Source organism: Aplysia californica, unplaced genomic scaffold, assembly GCF_000002075.1.
Source record: "Aplysia californica isolate F4 #8 unplaced genomic scaffold, AplCal3.0 scaffold00034, whole genome shotgun sequence".
Lineage (NCBI taxonomy): Eukaryota > Metazoa > Mollusca > Gastropoda > Aplysiida > Aplysiidae > Aplysia > Aplysia californica.
In genome coordinates, this window is record NW_004797304.1 from 415,979 (window position 1) to 436,787 (window position 20,809).

The window sequence follows — 20,809 nt, forward strand, 5'->3', positions numbered from 1 at the left end:
TCTATCTATCTATCTATTTATCTATTTATCTATATATCTGTCTATCCGTTTATCTATCTATCTATCTATCTATCTATCTATCTATCTATCTATTTATCTATCTCTGCGCCATTATAATCCCCCCCTCTCTCTCTGTATCCTTATCTAGTCCCTCACCCCTCCTCCTATCATTATAACTGTTCGAGATGCTTTATCTCACAAATCCCTTAGTTGAACCTAACATACTCGAAAGAAAAAGAAAAAACACTTCCTAATTAATCTACAAATTGAACAATGCTACCTGACATAAATTGACTTCTCGCAAAATTAAACTCAGGTCAACTTCTCGGGCCTAAAAGTGTAAAAAGGAGTAACATTTTCGATTTTTGAAGCCATTAACTCTCTCCGTGAAAACGACTTCTTTTTACCTGAAAACAATTTAGAATAGCAAAAAGAAGGTAATAAATATTTGAGCATCCTGAAATGAACTCGGATATCAAGTAAAACAATATCAAATAAAAGGATGGAAACAAAACGGAACTTGAAAATGTGCCCTATAGCCGGTGGTTTCTTTTTCTTTTTCCCCCAATCTCTGAGACAGATGCTGCAGAAGTATTGTTACGAAAAACGATTATGTTTCCCATATTATTCTTTTTTTCAGTTTTCTGTTTCTAGATCTTATAATAACACACACCAGGACATGGAGATCATCTCTCTCTCTCCCCCGTCTCTCTCTCTCTCTCTCTCTCTCTTTCACTCTCTCTCTCTCTCTCTCTCACACACACAAACACACACACACACTCACACACACACACATACACACACGCACATATACACACTCACGCAGTCGGACAAGCAAACACAACAACAGAAACAAAAACGCACACAGATACACGCATTCTCCCTCACAGACACATGCATACAAAGACACAAGAACACACGCACACACGCACACACACACACACACACACACACACACACATACACACACACGCACACACACACACACACACATAAACACACTCACATACGCACATATTGATACCTGAAAATGTAGTCACTTGTATATCTATCTATCTATCTATCTATCTATCTATCTATCTATCTATCTATCTATCTATATATCTATCTATCCATCTATCTATCTATCTAATCTATCTAAGATATAATACTATTTATTAAGAGAACCTTATGCTAAAAGATGACACTGACTTCAGAATTGCTCGAGTATTGATTCTCATGGAATTGATTTTACTTTTTGTCTTCATGATTTTTAATGTTCTATCTCTTTGTCTATCACTGACTGTCTCACTCTTTCCCTTCGCCCAAATAATTGGCATCATGTCGATAAGTTTCGCCTTTTGCTCAAAACAGTATCGATTTGAATGGTGTTTAACTGTCTGTTCGTCTATGAAGACAGATCAGTCTTTGTCGCGCATATTATTTTAGGATGACAACTTTGATATAATCCTTCAGAACGCCAAAAACGTTTCACCTCCGATGACAGACGAACGTAGATTAGAGTGGGGGGGGGGGGTTATTAATTATTCATAAGCTTGAAATACTATGGTACACCATGGTCTGTCAGGTCGCAAAATGGAATTTGAAGAATACGCGACGTCAGATATTAACACGAAAAGGAAAACGGGTAAAGTGACATTACAGCTGGAGATTACAAAAGACAAGAAAAGAAGTAATTTCAACATTATCACATTATGGATTCAAATTAGTGTCAGGAATCTGTATTAAAATTTAGCATTATGAGATCTTGGCATATCTCCCCCCCCCCCCCCCCTCCTCGGATTCCCTCCGGCCCTCATGCACACACTCGCAAACCTAACAAATATGCAGTAATAAAGCAATGAATGCATTCATTTTAAAATGCCATCGTAGACACCAAGACTACGTTTTCTAAAAATCACAGGCCAGAATTGGCGAAAGGACAGATATCAAAACTAAACACGGAGTTGAAGTATAAAAAGCGTCGTCTTTTGTTATAGCTACTTTTGAGCTCTTTTCTTTTGAATGTTGTTGTTATTGTTGTTTTTGTTTTTGTTTGTTTGTTTTTTCTCATAAAGCTTTTTGCATTGATAGCTTTGCGTAATTATTACTACGTTCTCTTGGTTTTGTAGCATATCTTTGATGTGTGCACAAACCACACTGCCTTCATCTCTGTTCCTGAAATGTAATCCTTAATCCTTTCTGATCCACAAAACTCATCTTCTCCCGCGTTCCCAGTGCATCTTCTTTATTGACGTCATGACAACATTATGCCAATAACTCTCCACCTTGGGTCTTCAAATCCCCCCCAGCCGTCCAAATCATCGCCAATGGTGTGTGCGTGTTCATTTCCTTTTGACAAACGCGGCATGTTATTAAATATAATTCGGCGGTTTTTCTTTCCTTAATAATCTGTCTCACGGCTTACTGTCAAATTCAAAGACATTAGAATAATTCTATATGTGCACTCTCACCCCTGTACCCCCACCCCACCCTGCCCTTATACCAACCTCCAACCCCCCCCCCCCTACTCAACAAAAAAAATAAGAACATCCAACAATAATATTAACAGCTTTTGGACCGATTTTAATCTCAGCGACACTTATCGTTCGTGTCTCCTAAGTGATGGCAGTTGAGCAACAGATAAGATTACAGGTCAAACACAGATGGAAAATGTGTAAGCTGTTTTTTGCTTGACTTTTTGTCATACGTAAATTTGACATGCACATCACGCTCAGCTTCTGTCGGACTTCGTAGCATTTACGTGCACAGGAGGCCCAGTGGTCTAATGTTTAACAGCCGGCATTCCCACAAATCCCACCGCACAAGTCAGACAAGTGCATATACCTCACTTCTGCCACACTACAACATCGCTCGCTCCCGGCAATTTCCGGGCCTGTGATGTTTTACCTCGAACGTTCCTTCCTTCTAATGTCCAGCATCCCCTACAGTGCCAGATTCCTCCTGCCCCCTCCCCCCTCCCCCCATTTCTGTCCATGCACCCAAGCGCTCACAACCCACACAGAACCAATTAAAATGTGCCCGGGTGAGATTTTTAGAAGGGCGAGGTTAAGAACTGAAGATTCGCAATTTTTCCCGTAATTTGTCTTTCCTAATTGTTTCTTCACGCTGAATTCCCTAGAATGCCATTGCATCAACATTAGCGCATTCGTATTCCGTCGTATTCCCTGGATAAAAATCTCGACGGTTCCTGATTGGTTGGGAGAGAGATAGGCGCATGTTGAGTGTGAAATGGGTGTCCGTGATCGCCTCAAATGTGTGGGTGCAGGGCACCCTTCATAACGTGTCTCAGCTTAGGGCGATCCAATCTGGGAAGTTTTCAATTTCTTCATGTTGTCTTTCCTATTCTAAAAGTCTTCAAAGCATTGTCATCTCCTACAGTGTTAGGGATTGGTCTTTTGCCTTGCGACAGAAAAGAACCAGATCTGTATAGTCGCAATAATGCTTCTTCAAATCCATGCTGAAGATCTTATTTCTCTTGTGTTGTTTTGAATGTTTATAGTTTCCAGAGGTTTCACGGATTCTCACCTATTAGGCTTGGCTTAATCGAAGATGGACTTTTATTTTGCAGATCTCTTCAACCTGGCCATTGGCCATCTTACAAAGATATGTGTTTCCCCTTTCAACACAGTGAGGTAATGAAAAAGGCGAGACCTTAAAAATGTACCGTTAATCTCCGATAGGACAACGTCAAATTGGTGAAGAACCGTAAAGCTCACCAAATTTACCCAAATTCAAAGCGCCCTTTTGGAGTTTCGAACCAGGACAACCAGATCCAAAGTACAGCAGATACCAACTGAGCTAACGGTGCACCCAAGGCCATGTCTACGAGTACGTTTTTCTCTGAGCGGTGAAAGGTATCTGGAATCGAACAATCTCAGCCAGACTCACGACATAACGTGAGCAACAACAATTAAATGTTGTCAATAATACTTATTTTTGTATCTATTCCTGCAATTATCTGCACCACGTTTTCCATTTCCGAACAGTTGTTTGGGTAATTTGTTTGAGTAAAGTACATCAACAAATAACATTGATTTGATGCGTGGAAAGAAAACTATTCAGAAGCAAGGAAGCTATTTTTGTACTTTATTTGTTGTCTTTGTGTTTGGGTTAAAAACTAGCAAAGAATGTAGGTCGAAACAGTTACGGTCATTTAGTACAGGGCAAAATGGTACGACATAATGTAGTCAAAAGCAAACCATATCAGTGACACTCTCAAGCCACCCGTTTCCTTCAACAAAAATATATTCCAGAGGCAGTAGTTTCTTTCATGCAGCTCTGGTTGATTCCATCCCACCAATCCAATCCCCCCCCATGTCCCCCGCCAACTCCGGCTTCACCCGCACCCCACCACGAAAACGTTCTCATGTTGATCACTTGGAAATCCCAGATGGGCCAAGGTGTCAGCAGCTGGCGAACTTGTGAAAGAAGAAGGGTCCCCATACTCTGCATCATTAAGATCGAACACACAGATTCGGCTAACGGATGGACGATAAACGCCATGGGAAGTTGTCCAAAATGCAAAACAATTGGGGTGATAAGGGCTTCTTTACAACTTTTTGCGCTGGGAGATTTGCAGTGATATATTTGGAGTCGTTTCCGTTATGGAGTTAGGGTCGCGAGCAAGAAAAGGCTGCTGCTTTTAGATATTCTGAAAACCTCACCCTTTTCCTTTCTGTCGCTGTACGTCTGTCTACGTCTCTCTCTCTCTCTCTCTCTCTCTCTCTCTCTCTCTCTCTCTCTCTCTCTCTCTCTCTCTCTCTCTCTCTCTCTTTCTTTCTTTCTTCTCGCTCTCCCTCTCTGTTTTCTCTCTTTCTCTCTCACACACACACACACTTGCACACACACACACACATACACACACAAACATATACACACAAAAATAAATACACACACACACACAAACAAACACGTATAAACACACTCCGAACCTTATGTAGTATGTCAGAATTCATGCCAGATAAATGCGGAGAGCGACATTCTTGGATAATTATAATTAGTTTATAATGCTTCAGGTCGTTGATAATGAATTGAGAGATGCAATGATGATATTAGGCACATGAATTTATTATGTACGGGTAAATTAATTAATTTAGACTTACAAACACTCATAACAAACATACAGCATTGCTTTAGAAAGCTTAGCAAGGATAGATTTACGCAATAACGAAGGGAGAATACACGTAGATGTCAAAGAGCAATATTTAGAGAGAGTAAAATGCATCTAAGGACGAAACCATAGAGGTAGTATTAGTAGTAAAAATTGTAGTATACACATGTAACGTTGTTTATTGCTCTTCTGTTTCATCGTTATGATCTTTGAACAATATTCTAAGAGCATATTTTGCTAAATCAGATACGATAAACAGTGAATACAGCCCAAAAAAAAACCCAACAACATTCCAACAACAACATAAATAACAACGACAACACAAACATAGCATTAATTTAACAGCAAAAGGTCTCCAATGCTGTTTTTAGATTCTAACATCGCTAAAATCAGCAGCATTTCAATGGCACTCCGCGAGGACAAAAGACATATGCATATGTGGCCCTGTCCTGTCCCATCAATGGCTGAATGTCAGCTTTCTTCTTCATTAAAACCGTGACGCATTCTTTACCAGCGTGATTTCTATAACAGTACAAAACTGACCTTGAGACACACACAAAAAAGAGACAAACAAACTGAACATCCCATGCTACATCACAACCACCTCCTCATCTCCCTCCACATTATTTTCTACCCTAAACCATCCCGCTCACACACACTCAAAAGAAACGTCAAAAGAAAATTAAAATAAATGCAGGCTCTTGTATAGCAATACAAATCTGACCATGAGTCACAAAAGAAAATACAAAGAAATGGGAAACTCCCATTGCCCCCACCTTAAAGAAAATGAAAAAAAAAAAAAAAGAAGAAAAAAATAAATGCACTCTTTCCCCTAAAAAAAAATAGAAAAAGAAAGAAAAGAAAGGACGAGAGAACAAAAGCATCCTCCCTGACCCACGGAAGTGAAGGCCTTTTGACTGTCCACTCATGTGGTCAAGCCGAGAGGCCTGGTGCTGTCAGTGTCTAGAATCCTTAACAAGGCCAGAGACTGGCGTGGTCAGTGACTTCATTACTGTCACATTCACGCTGTGTGAGGCGGTCAGGCCTGTGGTGATAGAATAGAAAGAAAGAAGAGGGGAGGGGAGGAGGGAGACAGAAAGAAGCAAGAAAAGACACGAGGACAGACACAAGAAGAGAGGAAAAACAGAATGAAAGAATGAAAAATGAAAAGTAAGGAGAAAGAGGGGAAAAGGAATAAGAAAAGAAAGAGCAGACGAAATGAAAGACAATAAACACCAAAAAGAACGGAAGAAATAAAGAAATAAAGGAAAAAACAATATGAGGTGAAGAACTGAAAGAAACTGTTTGTTTTTTTAAAGCAAGAAGAAGAAGGAAAATGAGGAACTTTTTAAAAGCGAAAAAGGAAGAATTCCCCCCACCCCCACCCCCACCTCACTGGAAAGTTAAGTTTTAAAAAAACACACACACACAAAAGAGAAGGGTAAAAAGAAAGAAGTCAGACCCCAGAACTTGCAGTATTCTTTTGGATGTGACCAATGTCACTATATCAGACAATGTTGACCAAAAGAACGTGACATGTCTATCAGTTTGTTAGGGCAGCAGTCTAAATTTGGAAGCATTGCTCGCATAGACCGATACACTATGATGGCTGTTGCAAAATAGTTTGTTGCGGCGCGTCAGTGTTGCAAGCAGATGACACGGTTTTCTTTTTATCATTATTATCATTATTATTATTATTATTATTACTACTACTATTATTATTTTATTATTTTAAATATATATATATCATATAATACACACACACACACACACACACACACACACACACACACACACACACACACACACACACACACACACACACATATATATATATATATATATATATAAATATATATATATATATATATATATAGAGATATATATATAGATATATATATATATGCTATATATACTTACATGTCGTACATATAATTATTTTTAGGGGGGAGGGGGGTAAGTGTTTTACGGCGCTCGAAACTTCATAATGCAAGGCCTTATGTGCGCATGCAACACACCAAGCATTTTCAGTTGGTAAGAAATTTTGAATTTTCCTCAGGGGCCAGCCGAAGCCTACTCTTATTGATTTTGAACGCTCAATGGATCTTTAAAGTGCGCAACTTGCACACGGGACCTCAGAGATTTGTCTTCCTTGTCTGAGAAGGCAAGGTGTAGATCTTACTTTCCATAAGATCAGGGGTGTGGCTGAAAGACAGCAGTAAGATGGGGCCTAGGAGAAACAGTAGGAAGGCTGCAGAATGAGTCAGGCCCAGAGGAGGGGGCAATGGAGGTGGGGGGGGTGAGGGCAGAAAGTGGAGGCGAAAGCAAACAACAGAACAATGTAATGGAGCAGTAAAGAATTTTAAAGGAGAAAATTTTAATAAGAAAATGTTCGGTCGCTATCCGGATTCGAAGTCGGGACCTATTGAATGGGAGGCGAACACCTTAACCTCTAGACCACGGAGCTCCCACGTGTAAATGTATAATATAGTTAATTATTATGTTCTTAATTATCATTCCTTTGTATATTTAGATAATAATATCACTAATTTTTTTTAGAATATCCTTTAGTGTTTTCTTTGTACATTCCAGTTTATCCTCTGTATATTTTTGCTGATTTTTTTTCTGAACAGACTTTCTTTCTATTTTTTTTGTGTGGGGGGGGGGGAGTGTTTTCTTTTTTCATTAAATAAGTTCTTGCTCATATTCTCTTTAGCTGTGTGGGAAGGGTGTGGTCTGGAAGTTGAAATAAAGAGACGGCGAAGTGACGGAGCAAACTGAATCGCTACATCAGTCTTGATGGACGTCTTGCACCCCCGGCGACGTACGGGGCTAGCGGGGGACAGAAAGAGAGCTGAACAGACTATCACAGCCAGTAATTGCTGTCCCCAACGGCTCTCTCAACCCTTCAGCCACCCTATCTCTCTCTCTATCTCTTTTTTGTTCTCTCTTTCTGTCTCTTTCTCTCTCTCTATCTCTCCATGTGTATCTCTCTGTCTCTGTCTGTCTGTCTGTCTATCACCACCTCTCTCTCTCTCTCTCTCTCTCTCTCTCTCTCTCTCTCTCTCTCTCTCTCTCTCTCTCTTTCTCTCTGTCTCTCTCTCTCCCTGTGTATCTCTCTGTCTCCACTCTCTCTCCCTATATATATATATATATATATATATATATATATATATATATATATATATATATATATGTTTCGTTTTCTCTCTCTCTCTCTCTCTCTCTCTCTCTCTTTCTCTCTCAATCCCTACATCTCCCTCAATCTTCACACACACACACCCCATACAAGCAACTCATCACCAACCGCGCTTCTCCCAGTGACTGGCATCGTGACAAGGGTTCATCCTGTCAAATTATGATCACCGTACCAAGATATCTTCCCATCCGTCCAACGTGCCTACGCTCTCTCGCCGACTTCAACGTTATGGCTCCATCCACGGCATGTCGTACTGAGCTGATTCTCTTGAATGATTCTCACTTCAATCTACTGGCACCTGTGCTGTTGCCATTAGGCGCCACAAATGTTATTCAGAAATATTCCTGTGAATAAAATAGTGTGGGTTGTTTTATTATTTTTTTTATGAAACAAGGGTCGGGGGTAACTGTTTGCTTTTGTTTTAATTTTTTGTGATAGAGAGTAGAGAACATTTTAGGCTCTCGCCGTTACACGCATATTGTTGTCGGCAAGTTATTTTATCCGTCTTTCTCGGAGGATATCTCTGCCTTTCTGTCCAAAAGGGTTTATACTTGTGGTCCTGGTGTGTCAATCTGTGTTTGGGTTGATAATAACTTATGACACAACCGGTGTCTGTCGTGTAGTAGGTAGTCACTTTGCTGTGACCCGCAGGAGACCTGAGTTCGATTCCCAAGTGGTAAGAATCTAAATCCAGTATCTCAGTATTTTTGCTCGGGATGGTGTATCTCTCTCACACTTACCTTCTAAATGACCTAAATTGTTTCGACGGGGGCGTACCTTCCAAAAATTTACATCGACACGATAAAGCCTTTTAGTGCATGAATAAAGAAAGAAAAATCTGCAAAAGGATATAAATAACAGTGGGAAAAAAGAGAAGTAAAACAAACCTATGACGACCTCAGACTACCAGAGAACACAAGACAATAATAAATAAATGATGTACACTTCCGCAGGAGATTTCGATGTTAGTAGTTTGCCGTGGTTATAACGACATAAAGCCTTACAATAATTTAATCATAACAGCAATACAAGAGACGTTTTTTCCCTGTCATTTTGTACCCTCACTAGGTAGTTTGCAAAGAAGTTATAATATAAAATACTAGAGTTTGCAGCAGTGTCAGACATGGGAGTGGAAGCCTTCTTACTCTCATCGGCATGGCCGGCGTGCCCCCATTTACATGAACAATCTGAGCCTGCACCCTACTCCCCACGAGCTCTAGTGTATCTGTCCCAATACTTCAGTGCAAGCTTGAAGTTTTTCTCATAGGACAGTATCCTCGTGAGTCTCGAAAAGTACTCACCCGTCTGTCGAACTGCGCATGTCTTGGACTTGAGGTTCAGCACCTCAGAGTGGGCACACGCAGCCCCCCTCCCTCCCCCCACCCCGGGTTCGTTTACGTGATAAACATTATTACTGCCACGAACTCTAAAACTAAATATAACATCTTTGGTAGTTTATCGTAGCTTGGGGACGGAAAACATCTGCAATGATTGCATCATAAAACCAATACAAGAGACGTTTTTTCCTGTCTTTCTGTCCCCCCAGGATCGTGCAAATCGAAGCCTCCCCCGTACCGACCGGGGCGGTGCCTCTAACCGGACCAGCAGCGTCATCAGTGACGAAGACGGAGCTCCTGACGTCAGCAGAGACCGCACAGCCACACGCCTGGCCACCTTCCAGAGCAAACTGCCGCCATTACAGGCATCCGGATACTCCAACGGAGAGCAAAAAGAAAAGGTAACAGCTGGTGGATATAATCAGATATTTATTTTATTGGTATGATATAACACGATCTGGCTGCAAATTGTTGTTTGATGACGGCATGGAGGGATGTGATATGTTTGCTAACTACGAGACTGAATCAAGAATTGTAAGCATGTGTTAAACAACGCCGTTGGGACCGCTCTTTGGTAGCCTGGGTTTTAATTTTTTTTGGTCTTCTTTATTTTCTTTTGTTTTGTTTCGTTTGAGTTATGAGATACCCACTAACGCAATAACAGTAATTTAGTCCTTCGGATATAAAGGACAGACTAGCACAACCAAACAGAAGAACATAATATAAATAGGACTTATTACCTACACACCCTCCAACTTTCAGCCTTGACCTATCTCTATGCTGAGAAAAAGAATCAAGATGTTTGTTAGTATGGGGTAAATATATCATTCTAACAACATTCTCCGTTTAGATCAATTTTCAAAACCCAAAACAATCAAACAAACAAAAAACTAAACGAGAAAGTAACACATAAATCAAATTATTTCCTTATACGACTCTATGGCAGTTAATCTACAGTAAGGTCAAAAATTCGTGGCGAAACCTATCCTCAATTATCTCATTAGCGAGTGAATTGGTGCTTCCCATACTTTGCAAAGCTGTTTGTATCAATTTGTATTAGATCTAACTTAATTTAATCATATTATTCCACAAAAATTGAGGTTAGATTTGTAAACTTTTCTTTATTAATTTATATAAAATACTATAAATCTCTGTCACGCTGTCACGTGGAAAATGGGACTGTTCACAATACTTCCCGCTTCTCACACACATATTTTAATACTTAATTATGGCCTACATCACAGCTCACCAATCACTCATTTTAGTGACAAAACTTGTTGCTAGAAATCATGATTATTATAATATAGTTAACACTTTTTGGGGGCAGTAAAGGTTCTAAAAATTTGCATTCAATAAGTATAATGTCCCAATTAGAAATTTTATAAATGACTGACTTACTTTTAAAAGCTGTATTTTTATAACTGTTTCACCTGTACACCTTTGAAAATCTACAGAAACCACCCACTGGGATTTTTAATCAGTGTTTATTGAGGAATATTCTAGAATGCAGTTGACAGGGTGTTTGCTGTTAAGACAGATTGATACATGTCGCTCTGCAAAAGTTGGAGAGTTTATGTTCAATGGTTTTTGAAAATATTTGACAAGAAGTTGCGCCACGAATCTTTTTTTTTTTTTTTACCGCTCTATAGTTACACATGGGTACAGACGTAGTCTGAAAACTCATTAACCACAGAAAGACATTGCGTAGTGCATGTTTTTCTTCTTTAAAGAACGGTTCAATACTTGGTGTCAGCTTTCACATGCGGAAGCTGCCCACGTTCATTACCACTCATAATATCAATTTACTTTCTCATCATGCGTGGGTTTACACCACCTCCCACTCCCACCACTCAAATCCCATCATTCCCCTTCTTTCCCAAAGACGTAATGTGAGAAACGTTACCTTTTAAGGGATTCAATTGTGGTCTTGTTGACATGTTGGTGGAAATCGAACCATGTCTCCGGTTACACATTAAAACACAGTTGTCTGAGAAAACATCCGAAGTTTATCATATTCCATCGTCTTTTAGCATGTCTGCTCCCTGTTTCCTTAATAATGTATCAGGTTCCCTGCCCTACATCATGGAGTAAAAGATGCAGGAAATGTCTTTCTTTTGTTTTTCCTTACGCGGAAATAAAGCTAACATGACCCAACCCCAAGCCGGACACGCGATGGGAATTCTTCAATCAGCGTCTGCACTGACCATTAATCTTTTGGAGTGCTTTATTGGCCGAAAAACGAAATTTAATTGCCAACTCGGTCATGGAATGGGAAGACTTGTCCTTTGCCATTTAAAACGAAATGACGCTTGGGGGCTGAGTGTGAATGTTAGCGGCTCATAATGATTTTTGTCCGTGCTTCGGAAAGCTCGAGAAATTCATGGCGGGAAGTTAACCGCGCGTCCCAGGTCACACTCCGGGAGGGGGAAATGTCTCCGTTCCATCAGCCCATCCCTACATAAACCTCAGAGCGTTGGCGCGCCGATTGCTCTCTTTATCGTCTGAAAATCTCACGTTTTGATCTGGGCAGACAGCGGGTTCCAGAGAAATCTGGGAAAAGTGGGCTATACAGAAATCTAGTTTAGTTTATGTGTTTATCATTATGTAAAACTATTCTAAACTATTATTGTTAATGTTAGTTTGCAACAATGCTAGAGTTTTAATTATTTTCAAACCAGCCTTTTACTTGAAAAAAAGTCGATTTTTTAAATTACTTCACAGCAATTGGCGTCAGGGCTTTGTGGTCAGGTTACCGGACCCGTTATCGTGAGATTCTGGGTTGGGGGGGGGGGGGGGAGGGAGGGGATCGAGCCTCGACTCAGTCAGAGGTTGTTTGTTTTGGAAAGGCACTTACCAAGAATTTGCTATATGGCTTGGTCCTTTCGCAGATGGACATAAGGCTCGGGAGTCCAGAATTAATGTAATATTGGTGATCGGGGTGTTTAACCTTTACCATTTCACATTTCCCGTAACAACATATTATATGTTACGATCAATCAGGTGGACGGACTACTATTATGTATAGATAAGGATGAACATGTATTTTAAGTTTTGATTTTCATTGTTGTTGTCGTCTTTGGTGCATAATTTGTTCTGATATTCTTTCACTTTTGTTTTCTTCGAAGAGCACGCTTTCGTTGTGAGCAAAGCAATACTGTATACACTTGCAAAACGATCTCAAGGAATCTGACTCAGTACCATTTCTATATATCGGAATATTTTGCACGTCTTTACCGATTAATTTCATTATAGTTGTATAGTATTTAAAGTGAGTTTAAGATGCTTGTATAGAGTTTGTGTGTGTGTGTGTGTGTGTGTGTGTGTGTGTGTGTGTGTGTGTGTGTGTGTGTGTGTGTACTTGTGTGTAGTGCGTATGCTTCTATGTGTGTGCTTACAGGTTTGTTTGAGTATGAAAGACAGACAGACAGACAGACAGACAGACAGACAGACAGACAGACAGACAGACAGACAGACAGACAGACAGACAGACAGACAGACAGACAGACAGACAGACAGACAGACAGACAGACAGACAGACAGACAGTCAGGCAGGCAGAAAGGCAGGCATATGGGATGATCTATTTCATTTTAAAACTTCTCGTATAGTGATATACTTGGTGTGGTTTTCACATGCACTCGATGTGTTTTTTTATAAATTAAACACCCTAGTTAGACATGTTACTTAGATCATTTCCAAAACACAACGCATAGCCCATCTATTAGAAAGCAAAGAAAAAGCATTAAAAAACAAAACTAAATAAAAGTAAATATCGCACTATGATTTCTTGGCGCATTTTAAACTTCTTTGTCTTAAGGAGGTTTGTTTTTGGTGTCTAATGGATAGTTTGCACCCCCCCCCCCCACGCAATTCCCAATTCCCACCCCTTCTTTAGAATAATTCGGGCATGGGGGTGGGGGGGTGGGGGGGGGGGGGTACATCGCAGATTTCCAACTAATCTCTAAAGATTAAAATGTTTGGTGAAAGGAATCCAAGCGATGTGTTTGAGGGAAACTTTTTTTTGTCTGCTCTAGTAAGAGTTTTACGGCCCTTACAGTGCAATCAGGTTATATAAGTGCCGAAGATGAGAGGCGTTCCTGGCTAGAGTGTAACAGACAAACAAAATCAGGAGAGATAAGGATGATAGATGTCTGATAAGAACGAAGGAGCAAACCACACCAGATTACCTAATTACTTCTCACTGTTTTTTCTATGAGTAACACCTCGTTCACCTTTTATGTGCTTCCTTTGGTCGGTAGACACATATCGTTTTTAACAGTTACTTAACGCTTTCACTGTCTTGGCTCAAGCGATGTCTGATTTTTTAATGGCAGATGAAGCTGTGAATATGTTAATTAGATGTATAATTATAGGCACAATTACTCTTTGTTGTTCACAATCGCCTTTCACGTCATCAGCTTTCTTTTTACTGACGCTATTTCACATTGTTTTTAAAGGTTTGAAGTTTAAAACAAAAAATAACCCAAACAAAATCAACAGAAAAATACTGACGAACAAAAAGACCCAAAATTTGAAGGAGATTCTATTCTATTTTGTTGAACAAAGATGGCATTGCATTTTCAAAGCTAAAAAAAAAACCCCATAAAGTAAGATTAACTCTCCCTCTGACCTTGTGTAGCGTTCCTAAAATCATTCAAAAAAAGCTATCCAAAAGAAAAGAGGAATAAAAAGAGTAATAACTCCTAAAGACGGCATAATAATAATAGGCCTATACCAGCGACATAGCGACATAGCTGCATAGTGGCATAGCGGCATAGTGAAGGGCGATTCACGCACATGCTTGCCAGCGAAGTCGCCGACATCTTTCTTTTGTCTCTTCTCTCTTTCAGAGCAATCACCACCACCACCACCACCATCATCCCTTTCCGCCTCGCCCGGCAGCCTCTTCTTCGGACGCCTCACAAAGCTAACATCGCCCTCTTCACAGCACTAACCTCATCACTTAGATTTTCCTCACTAATGCACTCAATGTCTTTCACGGACGCCAATTCGACCAACACCGCCTTCACACGAAGTGCACTTGCCTTACTACCAAATGCCAGCAAGATGAATAAATAGCAGAAAAAAAAGATGAAGTTTAATTTGTGGTGTGCTTTAATTTGGCAAATAAATTCACCACCAATCAAATAAAAGCAGTGTGATTCTTGAATCTGGCAAATGACTTTGCTCACGAAATCAAGGTCGTATGATTCCTGAATGAATGAATGAATGAATGAATGAAATTCCTTCCCTCCATCAATCAGTTATTGCTCAGCAGTTTGAAGAGACCGAACAGGTCTTTCTTTCTGCTGACCAGTTTGCGGATTGTTCAATATGCTAGATTGCCTGATCAACAAACGGAATGCTTGCTTGCTTGCTTTCTTTACTGATGTTATGCCTTCTTTCTTGCTTGATTGATTGATTGATTGAATGAGTTCTTGTTTGATTGATTGGTTGACTAAATGCATTCTTCCTTACTTTACTTACTTAAGTCACTGAATGCATGTATGCTTGCTAGATTGACTGACTGAATGCATGCTTGCTATCATGACAACCATCAGGTATGGCGCTCCGCGCTCAAGGACAAGATGGCAGACGAGATTCTGAGCAGCTCCTCAAGGGAAACAAGCGGGGCAGACAGTGGGCGTGGTCCCAGCGAGGACGGAAGTCAGAGCCGCTCCTCTGTGACGGGTGAGTACTTTACTGTTACTCGAGGTCTCCATGTTTCTGCCGTGTTCTGGGATAAGAAGAATAGGGACATTTTAATGAAAAACAAAAAGACGCTTGCCGCAATATTATCCCTAGCTGAAGTTTTAGTGAGCGTTTTACGGACCTTAAACAGAAAAAGGTCACATTTCAGGTACTGAAATTAGATGTGCTACTCAACGGTAACCTACAGAGAAAAGAAAGAGGAGAGCTATGGACGATAGATGTTTGATGGGATAGAAGGAGCAGAGAACATCAGAGTTCTCGCCAATCAACCTCACTTATCATAATATTATGCTTGCCATCAGTTTCATATATTCTTTTATTGTTATATTTTGTAGCCCCCCCCCCCCCCTCCCCCTCCCCGTGTAACAATTAAGATCATGGCCAACTAGGGTTTAATGGGATACAACCAGAACTCAAACAGAGGGAACTACCCGATAATGTGCAATAACTACTTGCCCAATTGGAAATCGAACGAATGTTTTATGTGTACTATTACAAAGACCTGTATCATTACCCCACTGACGACAGTAGAATGAATACATAGAGAAACACACAGAGAGAGAAAGAGAGAGAGAGAGAGAGAGAGAGAGAGAGAGAGAGACAGAGAGAGACAGAGACAGGGACAGAGAGAGAGAGAGAGAAAGAGAGAGAGGGAGAGAGAGAGGGAGAGAAAGAGAGAGAAGGAGAAAGAGACAGAGAAAGAAAGAGAGCGAGAGAGGGTGTGTGTATGTGTCTGTGTGTGTTTATGAGTGTGTTTTGTGTGTGTGTATGTATGTGTGTGTGTGTTTGTGTGTGTGTAAAGCTGCCTGTTTTCTCTTAACATTTTCTTTCCTTTTATGTCTGAATTCCTACATTATGCTACTCCCACAACTTCTATCCCAATCATTGTCAGGTAACATGCAGGAGGCCTGCGTTTTATTCCCTAGTAGAGAGACATTTGTATTATAAATTATTTTATATCTCAGTCTTTCTGCTGGGATGTTGTATCTCTCTCAGCATGGGCTTATTCTAACAAACAAGTTCGAAAGCTTTCTTTTTTCATCCCTCTTTCTCTATGTACATTGTATCTCCGTCGGTACGCCCGTCTGCCTATACGTACGCCCCCCCTCCCACCCCCCCAACCCTCTCTCTTCCCTAACCCTCTCTTTTCAATTACTAGTCTGCACCAAATAATAGTGTCTTACTTTTAAGAACTGTCGGTTGTTGCATATTGATCGATTTAATCTATGAGCTCTGAATGCATTTTATGTTTGAACAGATGAGTTGGTGGTTGGAGGGTAATTGTACAATGGGAAATCCCATTCGCCATTACTTCCCCTTTGTTAGTCGGTTCTGAGATTCTGGCTGTGTATCAAGCATGTAGTACGTGTTTTTTTAAATTTGTTTTTTTGTGGTTTTTGCTTTTGTTTTTGTTTTTGAAATGTTTTTTTGGTTTGTTTTTGAAGTTTTTTCTTTGTTTGTTCTTTTGGTTTTTGAGGGGGGGGGGGTTGTTTGTTGTTTTTGTTTTGTTTTGGTTTTTTGTTTTGTTTTTTGGTGGGGTTTTTTGGTGGGGGGGGGGGGTCCTCCTTTGCTGAAAAAAAAAATCGAGTTGTTTCTTGTCTATATTTTTTTGACGGGGGAGGGGGAGAAGAGGTGCTGTTAAACATCGGAACCTAATTTTGAGGGAAAGTCGCTAGTAATATAGGCGAGTATTCTATGCGGTAGGCCGCTGATCAGCCGACAACAGAAGGCTTAACTCTACCTCTATAAGGCGTACCACTCGTAAATCATAATTCCTTTTCACAGCGTACTTTGTCTTCGGTGAACTCCTTCTTGTTTAGAGCATTATGTTTGTCTTTGAACTTGATAAACTTGAATTAAAGAACATCATTAATTCTTTTAATTTTCCTCTCCCCGCTGATTTCTGAGCTATGTCCTGAACCCGGAAGAAACCAGATGATATTGGCAGAAAAAAGTGGCACTCGACTTTTCCCTTTAAAACATTACTGCCTCTTCAAAGAAAAAAAAAAAAGAAGAAAAAAACTTCCTTGAGTGTAAATGTATTGTTATGCTGACATTTCTAAAACGTGTTGAGTTTGCTCGACTTTCTGAGTATGACTTATCACAATGTCACTAATGGTAAATTAACATTACAGACCAGAAGTACTTTGCTTTTTACGACCCTAGAAAAAAATAAGCCTTTTTAAAATAAAAATAAGAACATTACTAAAAGAAAATAGTACTGTTTCATTGAGCTTGTTCCTATATTTTCCCACTGTCATAACAACTTTGGTTTAGCTTGTTATAAGATTCGTTCTTTCTTTTTATGAAATATTTGTTTTGATGTTTAAGAATTTGGCTTGTTAATTCTATACCTGCTTGGCGTGTGGATTCTTTTTATTAAAATGTGTTTCCAATTCATCAACTCTTATTCCTGGCACGCACAGAGAATTTTTTTTTCAAAAGTGAAGCACATCCTGCTGTGGATAAAATATTTTTATATACAGTTCATCAGATATCTGATTTGATTTTATATGTTTTCGCTTCCGAAATTGTAATTTGGGGTTGCTTTGCCTAGGTTGCATTAAACGACCGCACAATGTTCGATACTATAATTCAGAAAAAAATCCAAGAAAGCAATGGCTATACAGTTTAGCTTTGTGTGAATCGAACATTATCATTTTCCTTGAGAGGCGAAAGCCCTAACAATAGAACAACAGGCTTAAGAGTCATGAACCAAGAACATTTTAGAAAATACATTATTTAGTGAATACCTCTCAAACAATGTCCGTATAAAAGGCCCTGGAAGAACACTGTTTACTATTCCTGTATTTCACTGGGATACGGTGCACATAATATGGTGCACAAACTATGCACAATGAAATGTCACGGCCTGTAAACAGCTAATAATAATAATAATAATAATAATAATAATAATAATAATAATAATAGATAGATAGCATTTGTATAGCTGCCAATTAATCATGTAGTGTAAAGCGGATAGAGCTTGCTGTCTAACGGGGATATGCGCTATACAAATTATTATTATTTTTATTATTATTTTTATTATTATTATTATTATTATATTATCATTATATTATTATTATTATTATTATTATTATTATTATTATTATTATTATTATTATTATTATTATTATTATTATTACCTCAAAGAAACACCCAAGGGTAGTCTTATTATGGTTAGGATCTCAAAGCAATCATAAGGTCAAGAGTTCAAAACTCATTAGTGGCCCGATATTAAGTCTTTGAGAAAGGCACTTGACACACAACGATAATAATATGTTCTTCACTTCACCATGGTGGGAAGGAGTACCTGGCTATAGACAGCGAAAGATCGTGTTTGTTTATTAGTGTTTTAGATCGTGGAATCTTTAGCTTGTACTATATGCTTCTCGGGGAAATGAGAATGTTTTTGAGTATACTATGTTCTGTTTGGGTGATAATAGTTGTATTGATCATAGAACATACTGTATTACTTGGAAATGTGCCATACTACTACCTCAACAACAACAACAACAACAACAACAACAACAACAACAACAACAACAACAACAACAACCACAACAACAACAACAACAACTACAACAACTACTACTACTACTACTACTACTACTACTACTACTACTACTACTACTACTACTACTACTACTACTACTACTACTACTACTACTACTACTACAACTACTACTACTACTACTACTACTACTATTACTACTACTACTACTACTACTACTACTACTACTACTACTACTACTACTACTACTACTACTGCTGCTGCTGCTGCTACTACTACTACTACTACTACTACTACTACTACTACTACTACTACTACTACTACTACTACTACTACTATTACTACTACTACTACTACTACTACTACTACTACTACTACTACTACTACTACTACTACTACTACTACTACTACTACTACAACTACTACTACTACTGCTACTCTTCTTCTTCTTCTTCTTCTTCTTCTTCTTCTTCTTCTTCTTCTTCTTCTTCTTCTTCTTCTTCTTCTTCTTCTTCTTCTTCTTCTTCTTCTTCTTCTTCTTCTTCTTCTTCTCCTTCTTCTTCTTCTCCTCCTCCTCCTCCTCCTCCTCCTCCTCCTCTTCCTCCTCCTCCTCCTCCTCCTCCTCCTCCTCCTCCTTCTTCTTCTTCTTCTTCTTCTCCTTCTTCTTCTTCTTCTTCTTCTTGCTATAAGTTAAATCAGTATTGTTATCATTATTATAATTCATATTGCCATTTTCATTATTATTATCGCCATTATTTTATCTTTACTATTCTTATAGCAATAATAGAAAAAAAAAGGATTTCACTTGTGATTTGAACCATAACGTTCCGCGCGTGTAAGCCAAGCTAATCAAGCACCGGTCTCCCAGCAGAGTGGGCTTGCTGCTAGTCAAACCGAGACCAGGGAAAGGGTAAATCACCCCTCATTACATGTCATTACGGGATAAAGTTGGGTGGGGCGGACACTGACTAAGATGATTTGGCGAATTGCTCGCTAGTCTTTGTCAAGCCTGCTTAAACTGTGAGCTGTTTCTCTCCTCGGAATGTTTCATGAGTTCTAATTATCATGTTGGATTTGATTAAAACGGAGACTGTGTGGAAGTAGAACCTGCTCTGAGGTTAATATACAAAAACAAACCAAAATCATAAATCTTTTTTTTTTCAATCAAAGAAAGAACAATTGCCAAAAAATAACCGAACAAAAAAGAAAGAAAGAAAGCAGCAACAACAAGGTACCATACGCTTGTTCAAAGAAGTGTAGGTCATCAAGAAAACCAAAATTTATAATTTACATCAATTTTTTAAAACGTTACTAGACTGGAAGCACTGGCAAACGCTTTCTGTGCTTCTTCAAAGTTCAAAGTTCATGTATGAGCATAGATTACACCAAGGGGGGTGTACGTTTCGTAAAATTTTGAAAAAATGCGAAAATGAAAACGTAGTTTAGTTGCACCAAAATCAATAGAAATAATGACTGCCGTAAAAGTTGAAAGAAAAAAGTAGGTCATTGTCTCGGGGAGAGGCGAGTAGTATTTTAAGGGTTGAAAGGGTTCTTCGTCGTCTGAATATTGCAAGCAAAGAACCATGGCTCTTGTTTGAACGTTAAGCGCTAATAAAATTCCAAACTACTTGCTTGACCAAAAAGTGTTTTTACAAAAGAGAAATAAACATCTGGACAGTGCCGGCAACTAGGCTAATGTGTTCGAATATTATTATACGACGTGGATTCTAGCAATAATGAGTAGGAAAGGCCTACATTTACGTTTCTGCAGAAAAGTGAAATCAGTTAATCGTAGTGTCAACCACTCCCCCCCTTTTTTTTATTAACGCACTGGTCGATTTCTAAAAATAATTACCTCCATTTCTCCAGTTCTCTCTTTTGAGTCTTTCTTGATCTGTCTCTCTTTCTCTCTTTCTCTCTCTCTCTCTCTCTCTCT

At 39.2% G+C, this 20,809-nt stretch overlaps 1 protein-coding gene across 1 annotated transcript in view; it reads left to right on the forward strand.

Annotated features, from left to right (window-relative positions):
• Positions 1-20,809, forward strand: part of LOC101857927 (protocadherin-9) — a gene marked incomplete in the record, with an annotated part of 80,100 nt that overhangs the window by 54,507 nt on the left and 4,784 nt on the right. Inside the window, 2 exon segments of the mRNA XM_013091357.2 lie at positions 9,859-10,050; positions 15,209-15,338. Of these exon segments, the coding sequence (XP_012946811.1) occupies positions 9,859-10,050; positions 15,209-15,338 (322 nt within the window).